Here is a 20,078-nt window from a genome sequence, read left to right as displayed (position 1 = left end):
ACCCGTTCAACGTGTCATCGTTCTCCAGAAACAACGTAAACCAGGACAATACACTCACCCGTTCAACGTGTCATCGTTCTCCAGAAACAACGTAAACCAGGACAACACTCACCCGTTCAACGTGTCATCGTTCTCCAGAAACAACGTAAACCAGGACAACACTCACCCGTTCAACGTGTCATCGTTCTCCAGAAACAACGTAAACCAGGACAACACTCACCCGTTCAACGTGTCATCGTTCTCCAGAAACAATGTAAACCAGGACAACACTCACCCGTTCAACGTGTCATCGTTCCCCAGAAACAATGTAAACCAGGACAACACTCACCCGTTCAACGTGTCATCGTTCTCCAGAAACAACGTATACCAGGATGCCAACGCTTTCTTTGCGTCGTACTCCCTGATTTCGCCAGTGTTCGCTTCATCGAAGTTGTGAAACAGACGATAAGCAAGTTCTATCTCCCTCGGAAATAGAAGTCGTGTGATTGCATTCTGTTGGGGGAAATATTTATTATTTTAGCCGTTTCTAATACTAAAAACGATGAAATCTATCAACTTGGTGCTGTTTTAGTATTTATTCAATATATTCAAAAAGAATTTCATTGTCCCTACCATAAAGCACCTAGTATTTGAACAGTTTATCAGTGTTTACTATATACGTGTACTATAACAGTTCAGCTGACCTCAAACTCGCCCTTTGTTTTCAATATTCCCTCTGAAACTAATAACATTTGGACTAGACAAAATTACTCTTCAATTGCAACCTTTCTCGAAAGCAGATATCGATGTACCAACCTTTCCGCGTCTCAGGAGAATCTTTATTGACTCGTAATTAAGAAATTCCCACCACGTGACTGATCCCGAATTTTCTTTATCCAGTCGATGAAACTGAGCCATCTCGTCTTGGAGCTCGGCTTTCGGTAGGGTAACACCGTGTGTGTCTTTGTATGCACGCTTACGATACGTTAAATAGTCCTCTAATGATATACTGGAATCTGTAGGCGGAACAAACGGAACAAACGGAACAGTCATTTCGGATATGTTAATGACCCATTTTAAAATAGACTATGGATAAGAATATTTGATTAAAACTTCAAAACAAATTACGGCTATAAATATTTAAATGCAATCTAAAATATATATCTTCAAATTGCTACAAACAGAATCACAAGAAATTCCATTGACACGCATGTAAAGAACTGTTTTAACGTTCAACACAATCGTGGTTCATGTATCCTCTGCAGTACTAACCTTGAGTTAAATCATACTTTTCAAATGAGTCCAATAGAGCAAATAGTTCCTCTTCTGTTAGCATGTTACTGCAGTCGTCCTGTACAAAAACAGAAATAATGTAGCATGAACATCAAAATTCTCTGTCGTTTCAGACAAGTAATACTAATGAGTGTTTTGTTTTACACGGTTAAGACCCGAACATTGAAGACGACAAATAATTATTGTGTGGAATGCAAAACAACACATCGCAGTCGAGTGGTAAACAATTATTTATTTGTTTTCATTGGAAAGGAATCGAGAGGTCGCATAGAAATGAGCATTAAGTTTTACTGTAACGCATCGGAGATAAGTTTCACTGGTAGCGACCTCGGAGATAAAATTGATTGTAGCGACCTCGGAGAAAAATTTGACTGTAGCGACCTCGGAGATAAATTTGACTGTAGCGACCTCGGAGATAAATTTGACTCGCGACCTCGGAGATAAATTTGACTAAAGCGACCTCAGAGATAAATTTGACTATATCGACCTCAGAGATAAATTTGACTGTAGCGACCTCGGAGATAAATTTGACTGTAGCGACCTCAGAGATATGTTTGACTTTAGCGACCTCGGAGATAAATTTGACTCTAGCGACCTCGGAGATAAATTTGACTGTAGCGACCTCAGAGATAAGTTTGACTGTAGCGACCTCGGAGATAAATTTGACTGTAGCGACCTCAGAGATAAGTTTGACTGTAGCGACCTCAGAGATATGTTTGACTGTAGCGACCTCGGAGATATGTTTGACTGTAGCGACCTAGGATATTTTGACTTTAGCGATCTCGGAGATAAATTTGACTGTAGCGACCTCAGAGATCAGTTGGACCGTAGCGGCCTCAGACTTAAGTTTGACCGTAGCGGCCTCAGAGATAAATTTGACTATAGCGACCTCAGAGATAAGTTTGACTGTAGCGACCTCAGAGATCAGTTGGACCGTAGCGGCCTCAGAGTTAAGTTTGACCGTAGCGGCCTCAGAGGTAAATTTGACTATAGCGACCTCAGAGATATGTTTGACTGTAACGGCCTCAGAGATCAGTTGGACCGTAGCGGCCTCAGAGTTAAGTTTGACGGTAGCGGCCTCAGAGTTAAGTTTGACCGTAACGGCCTCTGAGATATATTTGACTGTAGCGACCGCAGAGATAAGTTGGACTGTAGCGACCTCAGAGATAAATTTGACTATAGCGACCTCAGAGATATGTTTGACTGTAACGGCCTCAGAGATCAGTTGGACCGTAGCGGCCTCAGAGTTAAGTTTGACGGTAGCGGCCTCAAAGTTACATTTGACCGTAGCGGCCTCTGAGATATATTTGACTATAGCGACCGCAGAGATATGTTTGACTGTAACGACCTCAGAGATCAGTTGGACCGTAGCGGCTTCAGAGTTAAGTTTGACCGTACTGGTCTCAGAGTTAACTTTGACCGTAGTGACCTCAGAGTTAAGTTTGACGGTAGCGGCCTCAGAGTTAACTTTGACCGTAGTGACCTCAGAGTTATGTTTGACGGTAGCGGCCTCAGAGTTAAGTTTGACCGTACTGGCCTCAGAGTTAAGTTTGACGGTAGCGGCCTCAGAGTTAAGTTTGACGGTAGCGGCCTCAGAGTTAAGTTTGACCGTAGTGACCTCAGAGTTAAGTTTGACCGTAGTGACCTCAGAGTTAAGTTTGACGGTAGCGGCCTCAGAGTTAAGTTTGACCGTAGCGGTCTCAGAGTTAACTTTGACCGTAGTGACCTCAGAGTTAAGTTTGACGGTAGCGGCCTCAGAGTTAAGTTTGACGGTAGCGGCCTCAGAGTTAAGTTTGACCGTAGCGGCCTCAGAGTTAACTTTGACCGTAGTGACCTCAGAGTTAAGTTTGACTGTAGCGGCCTCAGAGTTAAGTTTGACTGTAGCGGCCTCAGAGTTAAGTTTGACCGTAGCGGCCTCAGAGTTAACTTTGACCGTAGTGACCTCAGGGTTAAGTTTGACTGTAGCGGCCTCAGAGTTAAGTTTGACTGTAGCGGCCTCAGAGTTAAGTTTGACTGTAGCGGCCTCAGAGTTAAGATTGACTAGAGCGACCTCTGAATACACTTTGACTGTAGTGACCACAGGGTCAGGTTTGATTGTAACGACATGAGGGTTAGGTTTGATTGTAACGACATAAGGGTTAGGTTTGATTGTAACGACATGAGGGTTAGGTTTGATTGTAACGACATAAGGGTTAGATTTGATTGTAACGACATAAGGGTTAGGTTTGATTGTAACGACATAAGGGTTAGGTTTGATTGTAACGACATAAGGGTTAGGTTTGATTGTTACGACATAAGGGTTAGGTTTGATTGTTACGACATAAGGGTTAGGTTTGATTGTAACGACATAAGGGTTCGGTTTGATTGTAACGACATAAGGGTTAGGTTTGATTGTAACGACATAAGGGTTAGGTTTGATTGTAACGACATAAGGGTTAGGTTTGATTGTAACGACATGAGGGTTAGGTTTGATTGTTACGACATAAGGGTTAGGTTTGATTGTAACGACATAAGGGTTAGGTTTGATTGTAACGACATAAGGGTTAGGTTTGATTGTAACGACATAAGGGTTAGGTTTGATTGTTACGACATAAGGGTTAGGTTTGATTGTAACGACATAAGGGTTAGGTTTGATTGTTACGACATAAGGGTTAGGTTTGATTGTAACGACATAAGGGTTAGGTTTGATTGTAACGACATAAGGGTTAGGTTTGATTGTAACGACATAAGGGTTAGGTTTGATTGTAACGACATAAGGGTTAGGTTTGATTGTAACGACATAAGGGTTAGGTTTGATTGTTACGACATAAGGGTTAGGTTTGATTGTAACGACATAAGGGTTAGGTTTGATTGTTACGACATAAGGGTTAGGTTTGATTGTTACGACATAAGGGTTAGGTTTGATTGTTACGACATAAGGGTTGGGTTTGATTGTTACGACATAAGGGTTAGGTTTGATTGTTACGATCTCAGCACTAAATCTGATTGTAACGACATCATGGTTAAAGCTGACTACAGGTGTTTGTAGTAACTTTGATGCTAGTACACAAGTTCAGAACTACAATGGTTTCAATACAGAATAGTTCAACATATACTTACAACAAATACTCTCATGTTTAAAATAGGCCTGGTGAATAGTCCAATATGTACTCTATGTAATTTAGAGCGAGAAACGATTATTCATATTTTATGGGAATGTCGAGAAACACAAAGATTTTTGCAAAGTGTAGAAACACTACTTGATGCTCTCTTTATTCCTTTCCAATTTAACAAAAAAAGTTTCCTTTTTGGTGTTTTTTTAAAAGATAGGAATATTACAACAAATAGACTGGATAATGAAATTTTGATTATGATTAAGTTTTATATTTATAAGACAAGGTGTCTACATAAAACATTAAGTCCACATGCTCTGATTAATTCTATTAAAGATTTCTATATCTTTCAAAAATACATTGCTAATAGCCAAGGTGACCAGGTACAGAACTTTGACAAAGAATGGAGAAAATGGGGAAAATTATTAGAATTGGCAGACATTTTTTTCTGAATTGATATATGATGTCCAGTGTATTATCCTATTCTTCTTTTTTTTTTTATGTTTCTCTACTTACTTTCCCTGGAGACCCTATATTCAATTGATATAGCTATGTAAGATAAATATCTATGACAATTATTTTTTACGGTTTTATTTGACATACCAGGTATTTGTTTTGGTAAGTCTCATTAGTAAGTCTCATTTCTAGCCCAGTCTATCTCTTTTACTTTCTCTATCCTCTAGCTTCATTCGAACAACACACACCCCCCACACACCTCTTTCTCTCTCTTTCCCTCTTTCTCATGTATTCAAACTCCTGTCTTCTGTTGTTTTTTTGTTGTTGTGGAATGGATGTGATGATTTGTGTGAGGGTATGGAGAATGTGTGTATGTTGATGATATACTGTCATAATGTAAACATGTGGATGATGATGATTTTCTTATTTTACTAATTATATATAATGATGATGATATCATAATGAATATATATGAGGGTAATGTTGATGAGGATATAGGATGATGTTGATGATGTCATAACAAATATATATGATTCTGTTGCATGGTGATGACGACGACGACAACGACGACGACGATGATGATGATGATGATGATGATGATGATGATGATGATGATGATGATGATGATGATGATGTATGTGTGATGATGATAGTGATTTTGGTCACTATTTCTGAGATAATTAGTGTATGTAACTGAATATTGTATAGCATGAAAATAATGAAGATGATGATGATGATGATGATGATGATGATGATGATGATGATGATGATCACTATGAGAGATAATTAGTGCATGTAACTGAATGATGATGATGATGATGATGATGATGATGATGATGATGATGATGATGATGATGATGTGAGATAATTAGTGCATGTAACTTATTGTATAATATGTTGATTGTGATATATTGAGTGAGTGAATGACGATGATGATGATGATGATGATGATGATGATGATGATGATGATGATGATATAAGTGCATGTAGCTGTATATCATAAAAATGGTGATATATCGAGTATGGGTGATGATAATGGTGATGACCAAATTATGTATGCATAGGTGTGATGACGACAGTAATTATATATCATTATATGTGAAATAATTATTAATTAGCGCATGTATAGCTTGAAAATGATGATATATTGAATGATGATGATGGTGATGATGATGGTCATGATCATGTTGATTATGACGATGATCATGATGATGTAGGTATAGGTGTGGTCACTACACTGTATGTGAAATAATTATGAATTAATGTGTGTAAGGGAATGTGTAGCATGAAAAGGATGATATAATGAATTATGATGATGATAATGATGATATCATATATGTGATGTGATTATGATCTTATGTGCGAGTGTAAGTGTATGGGTTATATTTTTGTATTTTACTATGCAGAAAAAAACTTGAAAATAAATTAAATAAAGAAAAAGAAGTTCAGATTTGATTTTTAACAAGGACAGTTAAATGTTAATAAGTTTGTGACTACGTTGACATAGAAGAATTTAAGAAGGCACATGACTGAACTTGACAAAAAAACTTTCAGATCTGTACTTTGCTAATGTTAAAATGAACCCCCACGCTTGTTATTTTTTATATGAAAAATCACGTCGTGGGTACTTTAATGGCGTAATCTAGGTATAATAAATCATGATATTTCGATATGTCTTTTAGGCATCCATTTGTTTTCACCACACCCCAGGCGGTAGAACACTTAGGCAGCCAATACGGGCTCTCCATTGCTGTTTAGTACATATACGTTTAGATAATATTTAGTTGATCTCCGACAGCATGTTCGTGAACCACAGATATATATCTATATCACGTTTGACAGAGGAACTTCAAACACATTTTAGCCAAAAGCGACTCGACATAATTGTACGGCTGTAAAGTGGTCTCTTTGTAAATGGTGACTCATTGTAGTTGATTTCCAAAACTCAATCTAATTCTGAAAGTAAGTTGATAGAGCTATACTATAAATCATCATCTGTAATATCGCAGTCTCCTGTCACACAAGTACCCGTTATCCTCTGGATTCAGACTCTAGATTCAGTACAATCCTGGAGTAGGTAATACAGACTCTAGATTCAGTACAATCCTGGGGTAGGTAATACAGACTCTGGATTCAGTACAACCCTGGGGTAGGTAATACAGACTTTGGATTCAGTACAATCCTGGGGTAGGTAATACAGTCTAGATTCAGTACAATCCTGGAGTAGGTAATACAAACTCTAGATTCAGTACAATCCTGGAGTAGGTAATACAGTCTCTGGATTCAGTACAATCCTGGGGTAGGTAATACAGTCTCTAGATTCAGTACAACCCTGGGGTAGGTAATACAGACCCTAGATTCAGTACAATACTGGAGTAGGTAATACAGACTCTGGATTCAGTACAATCCTGGGGTAGGTAATACAGACTCTAGATTCAGTACAACCCTGGGGTAGGTAATACAGACTCTGGATTCAGTACAATCCTGGGGTAGGTAATACAGACTCTGGATTCAGTACAATCCTGGGGTAGGTAATACAGACTAGATTCAGTACAATCCTGGGGTAGGTAATACAGTCTCTGGATTCAGTACAATCCTGGAATAGGTAATACAGACTCTAGATTCAGTACAATCCTGGGGTAGGTAATACAGTCTAGATTCAGTACAATCCTGGGGTAGGTAATACAGACTTTGGATTCAGTACAATCCTGGGGTAGGTAATACAGACTCTAGATTCAGTACAATCCTGGAATAGGTAATACAGACTTTGGATTCAGTACAATCCTGGGGTAGGTAATACAGACTCTAGATTCAGTACAACCCTGGGGTAGGTAATACAGACCCTAGATTCAGTACAACCCTGGGGTAGGTAATACAGACTTTGGATTCATTACAATCCTGAGGTAGGTAATACAGACTCTAGATTCAGTACAATCCTGGGGTAGGTAATACAAACTCTGGATTCAGTACAACCCTGGGGTAGGTAATACAGACTTTGGATTCATTACAATCCTGAGGTAGGTAATACAGACTCTAGATTCAGTACAATACTGGGGTAGGTAATACAGACTCTAGATTCAGTACAATACTGGGGTAGGTAATACAGACTCTAGATTCAGTACAACCCTGGGGTAGGTAATACAGACCCTAGATTCAGTACAATACTGGGGTAGGTAATACAGACTCTAGATTCAGTACAACCCTGGGGTAGGTAATACAGACTTTGGATTCAGTACAACCCTGGGGTAGGTAATACATACCCTAGATTCAGTACAACCCTGGGGTAGGTAATACAGACTTTGGATTCATTACAATCCTGAGGTAGGTAATACAGACTCTAGATTCAGTACAATACTGGGGTAGGTAATACAGACTTTGGATTCAGTACAATCCTGGGGTAGGTAATACAGACTTTGGATTCAGTACAATACTGGGGTAGGTAATACAGACTCTAGATTCAGTACAACCCTGAGGTAGGTAATACAGACTCTAGATTCAGTACAATACTGGGGTAGGTAATACAGACTTTGGATTCAGTACAATACTGGGGTAGGTAATACAGACTCTAGATTCAGTACAATCCTGGGGTAGGTAATACAGACTTTGGATTCAGTACAATCCTGGGGTAGGTAATACAGACTCTAGATTCAGTACAATACTGGGGTAGGTAATACAGACTCTAGATTCAGTACAACCCTGGGGTAGGTAATACAGACTCTGGATTCAGTACAATCCTGGGGTAGGTAATACAGACTCTAGATTCAGTACAATCCTGGGGTCGGTAATACAGACTTTGGGTACAGTACAATCCTGGGGTCGGTAATACAGATATGTCTAATAGGTAAACGTGTATCCAAACAGCCACGTGTAAATTTTCATCAATTTAAGCGAAGCCTATGGTAAACGGGTATCTGTATGTTCCTTAGGGACATATAGTGTAAAAGCTGTTGAGGCCACCACTAACAGAGACTTTCCCTATCGTGGTACTAATAACGGTCTTCTCGTCGGTTGGGTTCCAGTCTGTTATTGACCGCAGGAAACGTTTCTGTAATTTTCAGTTTTAGTTTCAGTAACGAGATCTCTTCTTTTGTGGTTGGGTGTTGATCAGTTCGATTGAAAACAATTTAAAGACATTACCATAAAAAATAATGTCGCTTGTAACCATCTAGGTTTCAAAGTAAACAGATTTTCCCGATGAAGTTAAAGCGGTCTTTCCCATTGGCTGTAGTTCCCTATCCGGTATATTAGCCAAACTTTTTTTTAAATCAGTGTTTTAAATGCCTCAAACATAGCTGGTGATCTGATCATCATGCCTGTATACAATTCCTGGAATATCATAAAGTAGACAGAACACTTCCAATGGACAGCTGAATAGAAGTTTATCAATATCGGATAAAATACAAATACAATAGACATCATGTCTGTGTTAAATAAAGCATGCGAAACATTGGAACGTAATGGACTTTTGTGTGGTGACTGATGAAGGAACACACCAGACAGACAAGACACAGATTATGTCTGGGTCGATATCCATCTTCTATTGTACAGAGCTTGGCAACTAAATCGTTCAGCCGTACAAAGGAAGGGACGTGTCAGTAATAAGGACCACAATCAGGCTCAGAGGTACAAACGGCGACTAGCGAGAAGGATTGTCCGTCACCATCAGGCTCAGAGGTACAAACGGCGACTAGCGAGAAGGACTGTCCGTCACAATCAGGCTCAGAGGTACAAACGGCGACTAGCGAGAAGGACTGTCCGTCACAATCAGGCTCAGAGGTACAAACGGCGACTAGCGAGAAGGACTGTCCGTCACAATCAGGCTCAGAGGTACAAACGGCGACTAGCGAGAAAGATTGTCCGTCACAATCAGGCTCAGAGGTACAAACGGCGACAAGCGAAACGGATTGTCCGTCACAACCAGGCTCAGAGGTACAAACGGCGACTAGCGAGAAGGACTCTCCGTCACAATCAGGCTCAGAGGTACAAACGGCGACTAGCGAGAAAGATTGTCCGTCACAATCAGGCTCAGAGGTACAAACGGCGACTAGCGAGAAAGATTGTCCGTCACAATCAGGCTCAGAGGTACAAACGGCGACCAGCGAGAAGGATTGTCCGTCACAATCAGGCTCAGAGGTACAAACGGCGACTAGCGAGAGAGATTGTCCGTCACAATCAGGCTCAGAGGTACAAACGGCGACTAGCGAAAAGGACTGTCCGTCACAATCAGGCTCAGAGGTACAAACGGCGACTAGCGAGAAGGACTGTCCGTCACAATCAGGCTCAGAGGTACAAACGGCGACTAGCGAGAAGGACTGTCCTTCACAATCAGGCTCAGAGGTACAAACTGTGACTAGCGAGAAGGACTGTCCTTCACAATCAGGCTCAGAGGAGGTACAAACGGCGACCAGCGAGAAGGATTGTCCGTCACAATCAGGCTCAGAGGTACAAACGGCGACTAGCGAGAAAGATTGTCCGTCACCATCAGGTTCAGTGGTACAAACGGCGACCAGCGAGAAAGATTGTCCGTCACAATCAGGCTCAGGGGTACGAATTGACTTAAACGAGTTCGGTTGGCAAAGATACATTGATCGTCAGATTTTGTTTGTGGTATGCATTAACGTATTAAAAACGAATGTGCATTGATCAATTTGACAAACAAGCACTGCCTCGTAATATTTCAAATGACAAATACATTTTAACTATAATATAAAATCTTTTTGAGTGGAAATATAACATATTTTATCGTAAATGACTCGTCAGTGACAATTTAACAGTACACATTAATGAGAGGACATTGAACATCTATTTTCACTGTACTTTTGTTGATGGCATTATGCTTAGTCACATACCGGCCTGAAGTTGAGAAAACGGCCTGCTTTGATAAATGAGTATGGTTTTTAGATTTCACTGCCGTAATATATCGTTAAATTCCACTAACCTTCTGAATAGTTGCTGACGAATAATTAATTCATGAGAAAGCCATTAAATATCATCTATCTTGTATAAGTCGAATCATGTATTTACAGTGTGTCTAATAATATCCTACACCTTTATCAAGGAAGAGGAAGTATAAAAAACCATGCAACTTCCTTTCTCCCTAGGCGTGTGTTGTCATCTAAGGGACATACCCTCCGTTATGTGTATTATTGGGCTATATTAGGTGACATCTTGTATATGTAGATATTTATTACTGAACTACGTGTAATAAGGGAATTCATATATTTCATCTTTTATTTGACAACTGAGTTTATAGGTAATACAATATGTACACATACATATATTATTAGGCTATCACTGGTTCGTCCGAAACATGAGCGGGCACGCTGGTGATATTTAATAAAGGAAGGGAGAGAATATATAACTTTTATTTATTTATTTTTTAACATCCATGCACAAGATCAAACCTGTATATGAATGCATGAATATCTAACAGCCCTGTTTGTCTATGCTTGATAATTCTGAGATATAAAATTAATTCTGTCTTAGGAGGTATTATGTACATGTATTATTACGAACATGTGACAGATGTAGACTACCATACCGGTTTTGTGTATAAAGGGTGTTCGTACGTTGATTTTTAGGCTAACATACTGTCATCTGTTGATGCCTCCATGGCAAAATTCAAATCACCTTTTGTATTATGTATATAATACACACAGGTATAGATGATAGATTCTGGGGTATTTTTCATTTTCATCGTATCTTTCAATTGATGTGTCACAGACAAGGGGATATATATATGTGTGTGTGTTATATATTAATTGATGTGTCACAGACAAGGGGATATATATATGTGTGTGTTATAATTGATGTGTCACAGACAAGGAGATATATATATGTGTGTGTGTGTTATATATTAATTGATGTGTCACAGACAAGGGGATATATATATGTGTGTGTGTTATATATTAATTGATGTGTCACAGACAAGGGGATATAGATATATGTGTGTGTGTTATATATTAATTGATGTGTCACAGACAAGGGGATATAGATATATGTGTGTGTTATATATTAATTGATGTGTCACAGACAAGGGGATATAGATATATGTGTGTGTGTTATATATTAATTGATGTGTCACAGACAAGGGGAAATATATATATGTGTGTGTTATATATTAATTGATGTGTCACAGACAAGGGGATATAGATATATGTATGTGTGTTATATATCAATTGATGTGTCACAGACAAGGGGAAATATATATGTGTGTGTACATCAATTGATGCGTCACAGATTTTAAACGATGGGATCCTGATCGGAAAGAATTATTCAAGCGGAACTCAGCATTTATCACATTAAGTTCACGCTTTTTATAAATCATGTGTGTAAGTGTTAAACGTTATGCGTGTTATGTTATTGTTCATTATTTCCTGTGACCTATTTAAGTTCTAAAGTAATGAAGCTGCGGCCGACCCCTCTTATAGAATAAATATAACTTTTCATCACAAGGCATCGCTTTGAAGAAAACACATCACTTTACAAAGGGATGTATCTTCTTGTATTTCGTTTTCAATTTCATGCTTGAATCTTTGAATGCTATGCACTAGTCATTCATCGGGCTCACGTGTTTCGGTGGCATACCTTCCTCGTACCGTATTGTCTTAGGTACGTACTATTACCCAAGCAGATAGTGATAACTCGTGTTCATATGCATTTCTTGAAAAATGAATAATTACGTGTATTTGTATATGTTTATGTATGCAGCATTTATTCATTTGCTGCAGCTAGAATTACATATGTGTTTTCTCTTTCGGTATTTCTTCCTCAACCCGAAGATATAATTGTTTGATTTTGACGGCAGTTGTTTTGTGCGTGAGTAGGGTGCATTTGTATTTGAGCGTTGCTTGCCCGAACGGGTATAGGAACACAATGCTGGCAGATCGATATCCCGACATTTTAACTTCAGGATCGTCGTTATGAAGCCTTTCGTTAAATCATTGATGTTGCATTATGTATATAAAGTCATGTCAAGGATACTATCTTATATAGGTCGCCGACACACTAAATGCGGTCAGATGTATTAATATACCTGTTTAATCTACTGGTATATGATATAGCCGAGTTATCCAGTTTAATCAGCAATACGTCTATGTTCTCTACGTAACTAGTGACAGTTTTTGATATCAATTTATCAATTTTAATTTTGGATCATTTGTCTGTACTAAGGCATTATAAAACGATTTAATTAAAAAAGGAAAATAATAAATAAATAAAAATATCAATGGAGTTCTTACACATTCGTGGCAGCTCCAGCCCTTCGGTTTCAAGGCCCTTTTGAGGAGAAGACAGGACGCCGGATCCTTACAATACCCGAGTTTGTGGAGACAGCCTTCGTGATAAACCTTACAACATATCCTACAGGGGTACGTCTCTCTGCCAGTATATACACTACATATATGGCACAACTCTTCTGGTTGAACCTACAAAAAATAAGGGGAAATGCATGAACGATTGAAAAAATTAAATATGTTGAACATCATGTGGCATTTTAAAAATTATTGTAGCAAAATCCGCTTCTTATATAACCAGCCTTAATACTGTGCCATTGCCTTATTTTACTTTAGGCTTGGAAGTAAGATATACTTATAAGTTTGACAAGTTCGATGCTCGTTGAAATGCCTACCAGTCCCGTTGCCATCAACTTGGTGTCTTATTTTGAGAGCATGACTACTTAGAATTGACGTATATTTACATAACTGGTAGAAACTGACAGTAACCTCTACCCTGACAGTAACCTCTACCCCGACAGTAACCTCTACACTGACAGTAACCTCTACCCTGACAATAACCTCTACCCTGACAGTGACCTCTACCCTGACAGTAACCTCTACCCTGACAGTAACCTCTACCCTGACAGTAACCTCTACCCTGACAGTAACCTCTACACTGACAATAACCTCTACCCTGACAATAATCCTCTACCCTGACAGTAACCTCTACCCTGACAGTAACCTCTACCCTGACAATAACCTCTACCCTGACAGTAACCTCTACCCTGACAGTAATCTCTACCCTGACAGTAACCTCTACCCTGACAATAACCTCTACCCTGACAATAACCTCTACCCTGACAATAACCTCTACCCTGACAGTAACCTCTACCCTGACAGTAATCTCTACCCTGACAGTAACCTCTACCCTGACAGTAACCTCTACCCTGACAATAACCTCTACCCTGACAATAACCTCTACCCTGACAATAACCTCTACCCTGACAATAACCTCTACCCTGACAAGTAACCTCTACCCTGACAGTAACCTCTACCCTGACAGTAACCTCTACCCTGACAGTAACCTCTACCCTGATAGTAATCTCTACCCTGACAATAACCTCTACCCCGACAGTAACCTCTACCCCGACAGTAACCTCTACCCCGACAATAACCTCTACACTGACAGTAACCTCTACACTGACAGTAACCTCTACCCTGACAATAACCTCTACCCTGACAGTAACCTCTACCCTGACAATAACCTCTACACTGACAGTGACCTCTATCCTGACAATAACCTCTACCCTGACAGTAACCTCTACCCTGACAATAACCTCTACCCTGACAGTAACCTCTACCCTGACAATAACCTCTACCCTGACAATAACCTCTACCCTGACAGTAACCTCTACCCCGACAATAACCTCTACCCGGACAATAACCTCTACCGGGACAATAACCTCTACCCCGACAATAACCTCTACCCCGACAATAACCTCTACCCTGACAGTAATCTCTACCCCGACAGTAACCTCTACCCCGACAATAACCTCTACCCCGACAATAACCTACACCCTGACAATAACCTCTACCCTGACAGTAACCTCTACCCCGACAGTAACCTCTACCCCGACAATAACCTCTACCCTGACAATAACCTCTACCCTGACAATAACCTCTACCGAATACCTCTACCCTGACAATAACCTCTACCCTGACAGTAACCTCTACCCCGACAGTAACCTCTACCCTGACAGTAACCTCTACCCTGACAATAACCTCTACCCTGACAGTAACCTCTACCCTGACAGTAACCTCTACCCTGACAATAACCTCTACCCTGACAATAACCTCTACCCCGACAATAACCTCTACCCTGACAGTAACCTCTACCCTGACAGTAACCTCTACCCTGACAATAACCTCTACCCTGACAGTAACCTCTACCCTGACAGTAACCTCTACCCTGACAGTAACCTCTACCCTGACAGTAACCTCTACCCTGACAGTAACCTCTACCCTGACAAGTAACCTCTACCCTGACAGTAACCTCTACCCTGACAATAACCTCTACCCCTGACAGTAACCTCTACCCTGACAGTAACCTCTACCCTGACAGTAACCTCTACCCTGACAGTAACCTTCTACCCCCTGACAGTAGCCTCTTACCCCTGACAGTAACCTACCTCTACCTTGACAGATAACCTACCCTGGACAGTAACCTTTACCCCTGACATGTAACCTCTACCCTGACAGAACCTTACCCTGACAGTAACCATAACACCGACAGTAACCTCTACCCTGACAATAACATTACCCGACAGTAATCTCTAACCCTGACAAATAACTTACCCGACAGTAACCTCTACCCGACAGTAAAACCTCACCCCGACAATAACCTCTACACTGACAGTAACCTCTAACTGACACTAAACCTCTTACCCTGACAATAACCTATACCCTGACAATAACATCTACCCGAGAATAAACCTATACCCTGACAGAACCTCTACCCTGACAATAACATCTACCCAGACAGTAACCTCTACCCCGACAGTAACCTCTACCCTGATAGTGACCTTACCCTGGACAGTACAACCTCTACCCCGACAATAACCTCTACCCTGACAGTAACCTCTACCCCTGACAGTAACCTCTACCCTGACAATAACTTCTACCCTGACAGTGACCTCTACCCCGACAGTAACCTCTACCCTGACAGTAACCTCTACCCTGACAGTAACCTCTACCCTGACAGTAACCTCTACCCCGACAGTAACCTCTACCCCGACAGTAACCTCTACCCCGACAGTAACCTCTACCCTGACAGTAACCTCTACCCTGACAGTAACCTCTACCCTGACAGTAACCTCTACCCTGACAATAACCTCTACCCTGACAGTAACCTCTACCCTGAGAATAACCTCTACCCTGACAATAACCTCGGTGCAGTACGTTTGTAAACTGGTATTTCTGATGGTGTTGCGATATTGAACTTTCCGCCAAACCAATTTATCCTGACAGAATTATTATTGTTGGGAAGTTTTACTGAACGATAAAGAACATCAAACCTAGAACTCATTATATCAGTGATCGGTCTGCAGCATGGGCCTATTCCGTAGTGTTTACCAGTTAAATACAGGATACGTAGTAGATTACTGTAGGATTGAATTGATCGGGAGGTCCCTTGTCGCCAAACAAGCTGCTGCTCCCGTCACTTACATCACTCTCCCGGACTAATGGAGTTATCTCCCCAGAGGTGACGTTACTTAATTGCGCATACATGTACAAATAGCCATAGTGTTATTTACTCCGATAACATGACAGATGAACTATAATGTCTAAAACAGTAATGATACCCTTCCTACCACACGGGGTCGAAGGTACGTACTAAGCTGTGTAGATATCGACCTGCTATGAAGTTTTGATTTACAATGTTTTGCAGCTTTATAACTTGACATTTTAATTCTTTTAGTTTATGTACTTTAGATACACAAAAAAAATCAATTTATTATAATGCACAATGATTTAGAATGACTCAGTTTCTACCACACATTGTGGGGTACAATGTATGATGTATATACAGTGCGTGCACGCGATGTTGGTGAAATTTCATCAGGATCTGGTTCACAACAATCAGAAGAATGAATGCTAGTTCTACCTAGAACTGTCGAGTAATACTCGTCTTCGTATAGTTTACATACAAGTTAGCATTCAGAAACTAAAACGGACAAAGACAAGTTAGACAACTCAATATAGTGGTGATGTTCTCGTATCATAGTAAACCCTACCGACCTTATCAAATAAGATTCCCCTGTTCAATCATTTCACTAAGCTGACTGACAGGAACATGTATCCACCAGAAATCTGTCTTGGGGGTGTAGAAATTATTTCAAATACATTCGTAGACTCTTCAATGGCACCATCAATGTACAAGGTGTATCTGTCAACATGCTATCCTTTCTATATACAATAACATACATGTAGCGTATGGACGAGGTGTGCCACCTAAATTTTGCGCAACGGTTTTTCCATGGTTTCATCGACGTCACGGGTAATTGCTAGTAAGAAGAATCTGTTTTACGGAAACATTAATTACATGGTCGTGTCTAACGCGTCTAACTAAACTCTCCTATCCCACCCTTGTATGTCGGCATTGTAAGGATTTCACGGCCGCGTACACACCTATGACGTATGTACGCCTTAACCATATAAATATCTACAGAACGACATCACATGAGATTGTCATACCAATTATGGCCCAACCCAAATATCCAATATTGGAAAACGACTGCCATGGTTTCGGTCACTTGATTAATAAGTTATAACAATAAAACTTTATGACGAAATCCAAGTCGAGCGTCGGGATTAAAATACATTAAAACACTCCCTGTTCATGGATAACAGGCCACTAGAGGAAATTGTAGTCTGTCATGTGATTTAATTGTAAAAGACACTGACACTGTCACTTAATGAAGGGATATACTGAGGAGGATGTAGTGTTACATTTAAAGGATTCGGTTAAAACGTACATTCTACGAGGTTCATTAACATGACTGATTTTCATACACTTTGAAGACAATTGTTTTCAACGCAAATAAATCAGACAATTAATGATATATCCTATGTTTTTCAAAAAAAAGGCGAGGGGGTCTCATAGTAAACTGAACAGCCATGGTGATGGCCTGTAATAGGAGCTGTCGATTCTATGTAGTCAAGATAAAATAAACCAAGAGAGATTAGGATTTCATATGTAGTTTTTTAATATCTTAGTTACGCTCTATTCTGTGAAAATAATTTCCATGCATTCCCTTCGTATGACGCAAACCTCGTTTTTTTCATAGAGAGTATTGCATCCTACACTCCTTCAAACATGGACTTAAATGACTTAGCTACGTGAAAGAAATATAAGAATTGCACTACCACAATGTAATGACATTACGGGCCATTCAGGAAGGGGCGTTATTTTGACATTTTGATTCTTTACAGTTGATGTGTCACCTTGGTAACCAAACAATGGCACACTAGAACAATTTGCGAGCAGCCATTGATTAGTGAACTGTGGCTGATGATGTTGGTCCAACAGTAGCTCTACCATCTTATCTGATCGTCAGTGAACTTATACTATAATTCCACAATCGTCCATTGATTGAAATATTGTTTGTTCGCGTCATAGAACCCAACTAGGGTGACAAAACATCCCAGTGTCAAGTCCATGGACGAATTACGTCGTCACGTGACAGATACAGTTCCAAGATTAATATCATGCAGACAAACGACCAATGGAAATTTACGTGTTTACGACCACAAGGTCAAAGGTCTACACTGCGATTGTGAACACAAATGTTGTCACCTTGCTGTCTGGATCTATATCACTTTTACTCGAGATAACATACAACCATTGTCAACAGACAATGACGATACTATAGAGAATACAGAAACATCGTATCTCGATATACTATAACAGTCGATGCTTACTGTTCTTCTCCGCATTTTTAATCTAATATTGTTTGTTTTATACACGCATATGTCATTGACATCACATCGTAAATCAGTTCTGAGCAGCTAAACTAATGTATCTATCTCAAAAACCAGATACTACAATTCTAAATGTATGCTTTGTTACAATTTGGAAATTTGAAGTTTTTACAAAATGCCTGAAAGGGTTCATACCAATTCTTGTTATTTTTCTTAAATTCCTAGGGTGTGTGTAATAATTATGTTTATTATGAGCTAGAAAGATGAAACTTATATGTTGTTAGAATACTTAAGATATTGAAGCTATGGATTAAGCTGAAAAGAACTGACAAGTTTATACTGAAACCATATTTATGGGGGATTTATTCACGTAAATGGTGACTGGAATGTGAATACTGAAAATCAACTCGAAAAATATACAAGGAGAACACGACCCTGTGTGACTACAGTTAAATGGTTCGGTGTGTTCTTATAGAACACGACCCTGTGTGACTACAGTTCCATAGTCCGGTATGTTCTTATAGTCGAACGCGACCCTGTGTGACTACAGTTAAATTGTTCGGTGTGTTCTTATATATATAAAGAACACGACCCTGTGTGACTACAGTTAAATGGTTCGGTGTGTTCTTATAGAACACGACCCTGTGTGACTACAGTTAAATTGTTCGGTGTGTTCTTATAGAACACGACTCTGTGTGACTACAGTTAAATTGTTCGGTGTGTTCTTATAGAACACGACTCTGTGATACTACAGTTAAATGGTTCGGTGTGTTCTTATAGAACACGACTCTGTGTGACTACAGTTGAATGGTCCGATATATTCTTATAGAACACGATCATGTGAGAATACAGTTAAATGGTTTTATAGGAGAACACGATCATATGTGACTGCAGTTTAATCGTCGGATGTATTCTTAATTTATATCAGACAGACTTACAATGCCGTGATCGCTTCTGACCGGGTTTCACAGTAGCTGTATATGTTCTCTGTTCTCTGTCTTGCAAAGGGAATAGTTACGAGTCGTCGATACTCAATAGCATTCGACAGTACTTACGTTCAGTAGCCTGCCCCCACAGACAAATTACGATCTGTCTAGTAGCTATATATAGCTGGCCCCAGAGACAACTGCCGATCTATATAGTAGCTATATATAGCTGGCCCCACAGACAAAGTACGATGTGTCTAGTAGCTATATACAGCTGGTCCCACAGACAAATTACGATCTATCTAGTAGCTATATATAGCTAACCCCACAGACAAATTACGATCTGTCTGGTAGTTAAATATATAGTTGCCACCACAGACATATTATGATTTGTCTAGTAGCTATATATAGCTGGCCCCACAGACAAATTACGATCTGTCTAGAAGCTATATATAGCTGGCCCCAGAGACAACTGCCGATCTATATAGTAGCTATATATAGCTGGCCCCACAGACAAAGTACGATCTGTCTATTAGCTGTATATAGCTGGCCCCATAGACAACTTACGATCTGTCTAGTAGCTATATATAGCTGGCCCCACAGACAAAGTACGATCTGTCTATTAGCTGTATATA

At 39.8% G+C, this 20,078-nt stretch overlaps 1 protein-coding gene across 1 annotated transcript in view; it reads right to left on the bottom strand.

The window, feature by feature from the left end:
* Positions 1–20,078, bottom strand: part of LOC117328054 (PHD finger protein 24-like) — a 52,971-nt gene that overhangs the window by 13,903 nt on the left and 18,990 nt on the right. The window contains exons 2-5 of the mRNA XM_033885385.1: positions 13,061–13,246; positions 1,252–1,330; positions 796–995; positions 329–492 (exon numbers count right to left, since the gene is read on the bottom strand). Coding sequence (XP_033741276.1) covers positions 329–492; positions 796–995; positions 1,252–1,330; positions 13,061–13,246 — 629 coding nt within the window. The remainder of the gene's footprint in view (positions 1–328; positions 493–795; positions 996–1,251; positions 1,331–13,060; positions 13,247–20,078) is intronic.

Source organism: Pecten maximus, chromosome 5 (genome assembly GCF_902652985.1).
Source record: "Pecten maximus chromosome 5, xPecMax1.1, whole genome shotgun sequence".
Taxonomy (NCBI): Eukaryota; Metazoa; Mollusca; class Bivalvia; order Pectinida; family Pectinidae; genus Pecten; species Pecten maximus.
The sequence above is the reverse complement of the archived record's forward strand: the minus strand, read 5'-3'. Positions and strand labels throughout refer to the sequence as shown.